Here is a 12,337-nt window from a genome sequence, read left to right on the forward strand (position 1 = left end):
TAACTAGAACACTACCTGCACATTAGTATCTTGCTTCACCATCTCACATGTCATGGTCATTAATTCTTGGATGCTATAGCAAATTAAGAATGTAAGCAATTAGGTTTATGATGTAAAATGTGACGGGAATGATTACTATGTATAAGTATGGTTTACTTAATATGCATACACATGCATGGATATTGTGTGTACACCACATTTGTAGACACATGTACATGCACACACACATTTATAGGTATGTTCATACTCATATATCCATATACATGTATACATAAGAATCTATCTTTGTATAATGTGAGACACACACATACACATCTTTCCATATTATCTTTCGAATATGCATTGCTATTCAAGGAGGCTGAGAAAAGTTTAGTGAAGTTATAGTTATAACAGTCCAAGACTATCACCTTATAGAATGTAAGGACCATGCCCTAGGCAAACCCCTTAACTAGGAATGGTTTAGGGTTTACGATCAATCATCACTTAACAGCCGGCTGCCTAGTCCCATTGTTGTGCTGTCCCCGCCATGTTTAGCCACTTTTCCCCACTCAATGCCAGTCAAGTGAGCTTGGCAAACTGAAGTAGCTCTAATTTTGGACTAACTACCTGCATTGCACCAAGTCTCAAAATTTCAGCAGGCAAGTACAAGTACCATGGCCACACAATGTGAACATCAACTCCATCGACCACACCTAGGTAAATTAACCTAGGAGTCGCCCATCTCTAAACTATGGTAAACTTAGAAGGCACTAACAATCATAGTTAGTCTTAGCCGTTATCATAAAAGTTGTTAATGTTTATAGCATTTAACATGCTCCTGACATGGCATTGTAAGGCTTGGCAAAAGGTTTTGAGAACTGCTCTACTTCAGCCACCATCATCAGGGCTTGCGAGCTGATTGTTTGCCTAGCTCTCTAGCTCCCACACTCACCACCAGCTGGAAGGGACTGCCAACATAGGATGACCTGATGAGGCACATCAGGTTCACACAGCCCAGAACAAGAAGTCTGTGTGAAAGCACAAACCTGTCAAAGTGCTATTAGGGACAGCACCCACTGCCAGCAGTGAATATAAATCTTGTAGCAGTCATGAAAAGGCAGCCATCCATATCAAAGGCAGGCTGCAAATGAGATACAGCATTCAGCTAGGATTGTCTGGCACATGGTGGAAACCACATGCAAGCTAGAATATCTATCATATCTGTCAATAGAAAAACACAAAGATGTGCAACCAATTAAGATTCACATCTGAGTGATCTGATCCAGAAGACATGTTTTAACATTTAAAAGACAGAACATTCATGCAACAATACAGGGTGGTGGTCTTGGGACACTTGTAACCACAATTTCAATAATTACCCTGTGGCTCATGGAGACCTTTAGCTTAGCCAAGGTGTACCCCAGTAACAGTCGTGCCTATGTAGTACTGTCTAATTTAGCACTATACTGTTAGCCCAACACTCTTGCAAGTACAGTCATTTCATGATATCCCCCATTGTTAGTGGGCCTGCCCTTATTTTGGCCAACCTGCCCTTTACTGATTCCAGAACCTCTATGGAAGACTCTGCCTTTTGCTGATTCCAGAACCTCCTTGTAAGACTTGCTACTCATCATAAATATGAGAACTCAGGACCAAAATGCAACTTCCTTTCAAATCTTACAGCTATAAGAAACATAATCGTTTAAAATGCCATGAACCAAACAGTGCAAGGACTCTCACCAATGTTTATTGTGGATGTAACACTCCAGAACATTGACTGCCAATTCTTAAGAGTGTGATACAACAGATGTTGATCCAAGGCCACCTATCCACCTCCGTGTGGGAAGCAAAATACATGCAGAAAGGCAAGGAACTATTGCTATCAACAAAGTCACAGGAGGGAGGTTGGAATACACAAGGCTTACAACGCAAAGTCAGAACACTACAGGGTAGAGGAGCAGAGGAGCCTGTAAAAAGACAGCTATCAATCAGGTGACACTTTTTGGGTACTGGCATGAGCTAACAATATAAGCAACTCGGACCAAGACCATTTCGCAAGTGAGCTATTGCCTTATTAATGTTAAGTATCACTTTACTGGCTCCTTTACCCTAAATATACTAAAGAAATCTGGACAATTGGACTGGCATTAGGTCCAAGGATAATTATTGAATTGCAGATCAATCATTAGTTTTGAAGACACCAGTTCACCTCAGATGCACAGTTAGCCCAATAGTATCCCTCAAGTAAAGCTTCAACCAATTGTAGGATACATAAGCATATGGTGACAAACTGCCTCTGCACATTTGGTGGTGACAAGCATAACTTCAACTGCCTCTACACATTTGGCATGAGCCACTGCTTCCCCAAGTTCACCCACAAGCCACAATAAGGTCGCATCTAACACTGCAGCATTAGCCTCAGATTTTTACAAATCCTCACCCACCAGCAAAGCACCATGCAGACTGCCAGGTTGCACAATTGCTGTGTCAGTTCCTCAACCAATTGGTTATCTTACTTTCACCCTTACTGTCAGAGAGCTAAAACCTACATGAAGAATCCGATTACTCCAACTCAAACCTCATTACTACACAAGCTACTTCATTGAGCTAATTTCAGTGCAAACATCATTGAGATAAAACCCTTGGAAATAAGTAAACTGCCATAATGATTTACCAAAAAATATTCCAGCATGTCAATTCTGATTATACTATTCTTTAAGCAAAACATAAGAGAGAATATTTACAAAAGGTTGAAGTGAGCTGGGAGCTTGCAGCTAGCCAGCTTCTTAGAAAGGTGCCCTTTACAAAAACTGTACACCTTGCACCTTACCTTAAGATTAATAATCTGTCTAGTAAAGGCTCTTATGGCCTTAGCTGGCTTTTATAAACACACGAGAAGCTACATACAAAAAGGTGGCATGTGTTATATTTTAAACTTCAGACTCCCTAGCTCATTAATCACGTAGATCCATGGCTTGATCAAAGTTAACAGGTAGCATACCCAGAGTGCTGCCATCACCAAAATTGGTGCCTTTAGCAGACATCTCAATGGTAGACCTGCCAAAGTGCATGCGCACACACACCTCCCGCGCTTTGCCTTTCGCCATGTCCTGTGAAATGTCAATGACAATACTACCCTCTAGTTGACAACCTTCAGCAGTTGTGTATGAAGGATTTACCTCTTTTGTACTGCTGTATAAAGAGAGTTTCATCTTTTTCTGGTTGCGATATATGGGGTAGTATGTATGTTCTACACTCTGATCAATGAGAACTACATCATCCATCTTGACATGCACTGAGAAAACATTTTTGCACATGGCATTGCCATCATCATCCAAGAAAAGGTAACTCAATTGATCGACTCCATCTCTGAAATATTTTGCACAGCGAATCCCGTAAGTTTTCCTGGAAACCCTACATGATATGGGCTGCTTTGACATGCTAAATAACACAGCCCCTTGACAAATTGCACTGCCAGGATCTGGGGGATTGTATATTCTTCTAACCTTCCCTTCAAAAGCTTCACAAACTCTTTTCAGCAGATATGGTGAAGCTGAGAAGCCTCCCACCAGCAGGATTGCCTTTATTCCATGGACCAGTTGTTCCTGTATCAAGTCTATAACCTTTTGAACTTCAAGATTTATTATGTGTTTCAAGTCCTGACATGATAATGTCAGCTCCCCATATTCATGCTGAGGATACCCGGCTTTTAGATCCTCCTTGGACCACATGTCTGCAAGGGCGTGTGGCAAATCAATCTCAGCAAATGGTGTGTCCATTCCATCGAAGGTACACTTAATGGACTGCCATGCCTGTAACAGCTTGAAAAGGTAGGATGGCTTTGTCTTCAAAAAGACAGGCAAACAAGGGATTTTGGCACTCAAGAAAGAGAGGAAATTCTCATCAACAAAGACACCACCTCCAACGCATCCAGTACTCTTTGTAGCTTCCTTCACTTCAAAATTTGTACCAGGAACTTTCTCGTGCACAACCAAATCAATAGTGGCTCCGCTCGCATCAACCACAGCAAACCTTTCCCCTTCTCTGATGGACAAGAATCTAGCATTTTGGAGACAATGCAAAGATGCAGCCTTTGGCTCCAGAACTACTCTTAATGGATGAGGGCTTGCATCCTCTGAGCATGTTCTGCTTGACACTCCCTTGACCATACCAGCTTCCTGAGCACATTTCCTCATCTTTTGCTTGGCAGCTTCTGCCCATATTGCTCGCACGGTAAGACACCATTGAATATCCTTCATCATCAATTGCCCACCATACCTATCCCTCAGGTAATGCAAGATAAATTGTGATATTTTCTTGAGGTAGTCGACGATGAGAGACTCAATTGAAAGGCCTTGAGGAAGAGCCTTCGATTTGGATTGACCTTTGTAAGGAGCTTGTTCTGCTAGATATAACTTGAAATTAGTCATGAAAGTACTTTCGCAAGGAAGCGATTGCGTGCATGGGACACTCGTCTTGATAGCAATCTCATCAGTAAGATAGTCTGCTGTCAGGACTGTTTGAATTATCACCAGCTTCTGATCCATGCCGGGCTCTCTTCGCTGGAGGTTGCTTCTCCAAAAGTTGGAGGGCCTGTTTGAATTGGACAAGGGCAGGCCATCCCCAATCTTTGAGCACGACATCGGAATCGCGGTTAGGTACAGCCCGGACTCTACGGCTGGATGCAGACGATATCGATGTGGACGTCGAAGGCGAGGAGATGCGACGGTATAGCAAGCTGGTCTGCGTTTTGTAGTCGGGCACAGAGGAGGCCTCACGCTGCAGGGGCCAGTCGCAGTTGATGTGGATGTCGTGCGGGGAGGAGCGGTGCGAGAAGGTGAAGCCCGAGAAGGTGGTACCGAAGTCGAGAGTTACCATCACTAGCGCCGATGGATCCAGACCAGGGAAAACGCTAGTCTCTAGTTTGTCATCGCGAGGGCTGCTATGCTGGCCGCTGGAAGTACCAGGCATCCTCCCCTCCATGTGTCTTTGTACACACACACTCTCTCTCTTTCTGCGGCGGCAAACCAACTTACAATCAGTGCATGCAATCCATATTCTCTCTCTCTCTCTCTCTCTCTGCACTGTCAAGCTCAAGCTTGGTTAGCGCGCTCTCTCTCTCTCTCTGTCTCTCTCTCGCTCTCTTCTCTCTGCGGCAAGCCCGACATAGAATCAGTGCATGCAATCCACCATGATTCATCATGATCGCCTCATTACTTATTTTGGAGAGGTCGTATATTATCATTTTAATATATTAGGATGATGAGATGATGGTGATGACCTTAGGCCGGTTACACACCGGGACAGGTAGTGGAAAAAGAGGTGTCCACCAGATTACATGTGAAAAGATAATTGGATTCGATTTTTCGTGGTTGGAGGACACTTCTGGGTAGGGGATTTCCCCGTCCTAAAATTCAAGCATGCCCAATGCACAAGAAGACAACACGTTTATTTACAAAAGGGACTGAGTGACTAACCGGAATTGAACCACTACCAATAACCACACACCACAAATTGAATACGAATGGGCCAAGCCTCTTTTGGTGATATGCATGGGTGCAGTTTAGTGTGTAATTAGATAGATGGACAAATTGCACACAATCCCAGTCATCTGAGGTTGTGTGTAACCACCCTTAGGATGGATTCAAATTGATCCGGACGGACAAGTCCCTCCCTTTAAAAAAGTGGCTAGGGTGGTTTCACACTACTAAACAATTATATATTAATAACTAAATACTTTTAACGTTATTAAAAAGTTGACTGGCTTCTTGGTAAGTAGCTTGCACACATCATCAAAGGTCAATGCTTCGAATTTTAGCTGGCGCCAAAAGAGGTTGAGTGCTAAGTCGAGTGGGGGTTTTGGGTCGGATGATTTTTTCATCTGCAGTCACTTTATCCTTTTAACCCAAGTTCTACACATCACCTAGACGACCCCACCGTTTGCAGTTGTCTGGACTAATGTGCAACAAGCCTTATTATTAACTACTATGCTGCCAAAATTTGAAATCTAATAGGCCCTATACCCTTTTAATCTGCCAAGTATGAAGTGGTGCATGCATGACAACACTCGAATCTGCATGGGACATCCTTTTGGCATCCCCAACTAAGGATATTTCTACAAGATTGAGGAAGAAACATAGTCGCAGAGTTCAAGACGTTCTTTCAAAATAAGGAGAATGATATTATGTAGGTTTTTAAAGACTTTTAAGCAGCATGTGTTGTGGGTGCACTAGCTCAAGAGGAGTGATTCAAGATCTTTAACATTCAGCGACGAGTGGCTAGAGAGTTGTTTTCCCTACACATAGATCATCAACGATAGGACCTCAAGTTAATAGTCAATTTTTTGAAAATCAAGAGATTTGACTACATGACTTATTTTGGCACCCATATATTTAAGCTCTCTCGATTCTCTTTCTTGTCCTTCTCTTTGAGTTTCTTTCTCTACACAATATGTGCACTTTTATTCTTTTTCTATAGCACCACAAGGCATTTTTGTCGTTTCATGAACTCTCGTATTGTCTATAACAAAAGTATAGATGAAACTTGGAAGCCCAAAACTTTTATTGTAAATGATTAGATTACCATACTACCATCCTATAAAGGCTCCCATAAGGGGAAAAAAGTAAAACAAGAGGATGCACCTCAAGAATGTTTGCTCAGCTTTAGCATGTAGGGATATATTCTTGCCTCCAACTAAATGTATTTCTTTACAAATACACAATAAGTTTCAATACAAGTAATAAATGTAATTTTTATTCTATCAGAGGAAGTAATAAAAATGGATTATTTTCTACAAACATCTTTCCATAAACAAGTTTTGAGCGATAGCTTATGGAGAGATTGAGTGGTACTTTCCAGGATATTAGAGATATATTGAAGTTCTTGACAAGATAACACAAGTTCAATATATAAGTTCTTATAATAGCCCTTTGCATAACTTGCTTTGTGATAACACTTGCAAAACCTAGTTATGTATACCTGACTCACAAACTAGAACAAAACAAAGATATAAGATTGAGTTCAATAGTGTAAATACATTATAAGTTTTTGACAAGAAAACACAACTTCTGGATACATGTTCAAGCTTAATGGTGTACACCATTCAAAAACTATTTGAATACTAGTATTTGCTTTATTTAAGTTATATATCTCTCACTATTGTATTTTTTGAACTTGAAATATATAAACCATTGAGAATTTAGTGTTGCTCATTATCATTTCTTATGAAAAAATATTTAGAAAAAATTTCATACACTTCAATATGATTCTTACAATAAAAATATATTTGATTTATATACCAAAATTATTTTATTATATCATGAGTTACAAGATGTGATTGTACATATATGAAATAATAGTTTATCATTGGAGTATATTCCTCGGATATAAGCAAAAGCAGTACATGATTATTTACAAAATATAAACCACAATAAAGGGATTTTTTCATTTTTTATGATTTTGTCGAGTCCTATTCAACTATATCTAAGATGTTTAATTTTTCTAAGATTTTTTAACTCTACGGTAATATTGTGATAATGCTATGATCTTTAATTTTAATGAGATCTTATACTTATTAAAAAATATTTAAAAAAATTCAAGGTCATTTGCTATTTTAAAAATATTTTAAAGCTAAAAATAAGCTTTAAAAATGAAAAAACAAATCACAAAAAATGAAACTTTGTATGATACAATGTGATTAGGATGGTACATCACCAACCCCCCTAATCGTGTCGTATCATGTAAGTTCTATTTTTGGAGCTATTTAAAAAATATTTTAAGACTTAAAATAAGCTTGAAAAATGAGGAAAAATCACCATAAATGGGACTTGCAAGATATGGCACGATTAGGGGGATTGCTAGTCTTAAAACATTTTTAAAATAGCAAATGAGCTCTAAAATGTTTAAAAAAGTATAAAATTTTTAAAGCACAAGATATTCATGCAAAAATTTTACATATTTTAATAAGTGTAAGATCTCATTAAAAATAAAGATCATAACATTATCATATAGTTGAATCTAGTAGTGACAATTAACCTAAAATGCAAAAATCCTAGAAAAATCAAACAACTTACATATAGTTAAAGAAGACTTTGAAAAAAAATAAGACTTGCAAGATGTGCTTCGATTAAGGGATTGGTGGTATCCAACAATCCCCCTTGTTGAGTTGTATCAACCGTTTCTTATTCTTCATTATTTTTTAAGATACTCTTAATTAATATGGCTTGGCATGAAGATTGTTATCTAGTTTGGAGTGTCACTTTTATGAAAAGATTGTTATAGGTAGTTTGGAGTATCTTAAGCAGATAGTAAGGCTTGGAAATTTTTTGACTAGTCATTTGCTATTTTTTCTACCTATCATTATAATTTGAATTCAAAAGAGACTATCTTTTTGAAGAGATATTTCATTAATATATCTTTACTACATGATTATCTTCTTTAAGAGCTTAAAAATATACAAAAGGCAATAGTTACATATTGTTTAGATAATATATTATTTTTACCATTTTTTTGCTAGTTATTCTATTAGTTTCCTAAATTATTTGTATTTAAGAGAGACTATCAGCTATAGAAAAATATTGAAGAGATGTTGAATAATTATATCTATTATCATAGATTTCTTATAAAAAATTGATTACTAATGGCTTATTTATTCAAGTCCATTGTCTTATCAAAAGTTCATATTATTGTATATAGGACTACTAATGATTATTTATCTAACTCCATTAACTTATCAAAAGTTCATGTTATTTCATGTAGATAACTTTCTATAATATCCTACGATACTCTTTAAACCATTTTCAAAAAATAAATAAGATCATGAATGCTATAGAGTGAAGGAGATATAATCACAATGATTATTTTGATGGATTTTTTTAAATGAAATATGAGATGTATTACATTTGAAAAAATATATATATGAACAAGGCATTAATAGTGTAGTGATGCTTTCAATCCTAAAATTAGTTTGCATTACAATCAGAGTTCTAAGAGGAAGACATAGAGTCAATTTTTTTCTATTTCTTTATACATATCATGGGGAGAGATCTTAAGAGAGTACTAAGGATAGGACAACATAGACATTATCATCCCATGACATCAAGCCACCACTCATGTATTGAAATTTGATAGTGCTACTAAGAATCACAATTGAGAATATTGAAATCTGATAGTGTTATTAAGAATCATAGTGAGGGTATGATGAGAAAATGACTCCCAAGAGCTAATTTTAGGTAAAAAGTTGTATCCTTTATATTCTCCGTAGCATCCTAGACACATGAGATACTGTCAGTCATGAAGTGAATATGATGCATAATGTCACTAATACTTTTATGTATTGCTAGGTTAATTTTTTAAATATTTTAATAGATTAAAAAATTAAATAATAAAAAATTAAAAAAGGAGGAGGCTTACCAATAGTAGCAGGATTGTTTGAATCAATGTTTTTGTCTCTTGAAAATCAAAGTACTTCCTTTTTTCTAATCATACTATGTTACTCGTGTCTTATCCATCAGTGCTTGCTAAAAATTTGACATTACAACATGGCCTAATGAAGATATTCTATTTGTAAGTGCTAAGATCAAGGTGAATCTTTTCACTCTCTATTCTATTAGCTTGAGGTTCATCCTTAGTATATTTATCCCTACCAATTTGTGTCAACACCATGAGACTCTTTTAACCATTTTCTTATGAATCAATTGAAGAGATGGAAGAAAAAGCTTGCATTTGGTTGAAATAAAATCTTATCAAATGCATGACTTGGGGAACGAAGTAAAGATACAGCTTGGATGTCTCGACCCACTCGAATCTATCAGAAACTGATGACCTAATCTCATTTTAGGTCCATGAAGGCCCATATCTCTATCGCTAAGTCATCAAGTAAGTAGTGTTAGTCCTCTGGATAGAGACTCTTTTGATTGTTGATTACCTTCTCAAGGGTTTGTGAAAGGAGATAAAGGGAACCAAAGCGAATTGGCAGTAAGAACTAGATGTGATTTTGGTGAGGAAATTTACGATAAAGTATAGAGTCTTTTCTAAGAACTAAGAAACAAAGAGAAGAGAAGAGAACGATTATTCAAATGACTAAAGATGAAAAAAATGTGATTTTGGTGGGAAAATGTAACAGTACAATATTTAACCATTCAAAAAGAAAGAATAATGGTCGAAAAGTGACCCTTGACATGAGTTAACGTCCTTAGGCATTTAATAGCTAACCTCTTAAATAAATGATATATTCTCTCATTAATCACATATGAATGGCCAAATTTGGAGAGTTCGTTATCTAAAACCCTAGCTAATTAGCAACTTGATCATTTTTTACAAGTGTAGTTTTCAAAATGTAAAAGGTCCTAATACATTACAAAGATTTTTAAGTAGTATTATGGATTTTGTAGTAATATTTCTCTTTTGCCGCAACATGAGTAGCAATATCGAATCTATGAGTTCCATATGTATTACCACTCATCAAAGCCACACTCATAGACCCTTTAACAAAAATACAAATCATGAGCTAACCCTACAACACAAAGCTTGATATACCATTCATGTAGTTATAAGATGATGATAAGTTAGATAGCTCAAACTAGGCTATTGATAATCTTCATTATTACAATTGATAGGATTTTGAGGTCATTTTATAGGTAATCCTAAATGATAGCTTGATTGTTGAGGATGAGATGATAGCTCAAACATGATCACTATGTGGACATTTCCATCTTATAGTCCATTTGTAAAAATTATTTTTGTGCATGCATACTAAGCTTGAGAATCCAAGAGTTCTAACATCAACAATCTCTATGCTTGTAATCTCATTATATCAAATGGACATTATTTTGTGATTCTCTCCCATTATGTAAGGATTCTTCTGGATAAAGATGCAATATTTGACTCTTGACTCTTATTAATTTTTTGCAAGAATTCACCACAGCCTTCATAAAGTTGAAGAAAATTCACAAACAACTAATTACCAAAGAATAGAGCTGAGAGAGAAGAATGCACGAGAGATCTATTGGATACAATCATCCCCCCATGTATGGGTGAGCACATCCCCCATGCATGTGTATGTATATTTAATTTTATTCTCTTGGTTCTCAAAATACAAAAGATATCCCAAAAATAAGAAACACATGCTCTTCCTTGCACGGCTCATATTTCCCAATTTATTTCTCCAAAGTGGATTATCTTTCCTAAAGGTAAGATCTAAAATATCAATCCCAATCTAATAAGTATATATATCATTTAGATAATAATTCTAGTATTTTATAAATTAGGTTGCAAATAATTACTAGCACTTGTGCATATATAGCCATCATGCTAAGGAGCGTACATCTAAAATAAAACAATTCTACACTACTCAAGTGCTTAACAAATTTCCCTTGTGCACCGCAAGTACTCTTCAGAAAACAATATCTTTATTAATAATTTTTTGTATCAAACACAAAATCACATTATTTCATGCCATTTGACAACCAAGCATGAGCAACCAATGTCATACACATGCATATGCATGACAATCTACAATCATGTGACAATTAAACAATATTGAAAATCCATGAAGTAAATTAAACCATAATATTATTTTCTTGTAAATATTCTTGTAATTTTGATAATATGTGGGGATGTTAAGAATAAAATTTCCCCAATTGAATAAAATAATCTACAAAGAAATGTAAGGGTGGCCAACCACATGCTAGTGTTGTCTCAATGTGGCGAATCTGCACTAAATTAACAAAGAGAACAAAAATATTCATGTAGGGCCTCAATATAGCAAATCTATATGTATCCTAAAAGGAAAATAAGGCAACCATGGATTTTCATAGGTCACTACCTTAGTGTGGTGAATCTATGACCTTCGAACTTTTAATGTGAGTATGAATGGTAAGCAATAATTAAAGAATCATAAGTAAGGGATAAAGATGATTTTTAAATCCATTGGGATTCCTTAAGAGAATGGTTTTTATATTTGGCTAAGTATCAATTATACTCATTTACCAATACAAGTAGTGGTCAAGTCATGGTCGATTATCTTTTCAAGAACTAAAATCTCAATATCCTCATCTAACAAAAATGGATCCTCAACTATAGGTGTAATAGGAGATGTACTTTGAAAGGGTTTCAATAAATTGATGTGAAAAGAGTTATGGATTTTTTAGCATGGAGGTATACCCAAGCAAAATTATTATCATTAACCTTGTGTATATTAAAAATGGGCCATGATAGTTAGGAGCTAATTTCATCTTTGGATGTTTATCAACAGATTTTAATCAACACTTTCTTATGTGTGACAATACCAAATTATTTTCATGAAATTTAATTGATCGATGTTTCTTATTAGCTTGAATGGTATATCTTAATTGAGATT

The 12,337-nt window shown here is 36.3% G+C and overlaps 1 protein-coding gene across 1 annotated transcript; it reads right to left on the reverse strand.

Moving 5' to 3' along the window:
- Window positions 1-2,933: 2,933 nt before the first annotated feature.
- LOC148022823 (uncharacterized) lies at window positions 2,934-4,409 on the reverse strand. The gene has a single exon (XM_087695265.1). It carries the CDS (start codon window positions 4,407-4,409, stop codon window positions 2,934-2,936), a length of 1,476 nt encoding a protein of 491 aa, XP_087551391.1.
- Between the last annotated feature and the right edge of the window lie 7,928 nt (window positions 4,410-12,337).

This window comes from Lygodium microphyllum, chromosome 16, assembly GCF_053477565.2.
Source record: "Lygodium microphyllum isolate KBCC chromosome 16, Lygodium_microphyllum_v1.1.10, whole genome shotgun sequence".
NCBI lineage: Eukaryota > Viridiplantae > Streptophyta > Polypodiopsida > Schizaeales > Lygodiaceae > Lygodium > Lygodium microphyllum.

What these genes read in the sequence shown, in the direction of transcription:
- LOC148022823 (XM_087695265.1), bottom strand. Translation starts at nt 4,409, where the DNA reads ATGACTAATTTCAAGTTATATCTAGCAGAACAAGCTCCTTACAAAGGT.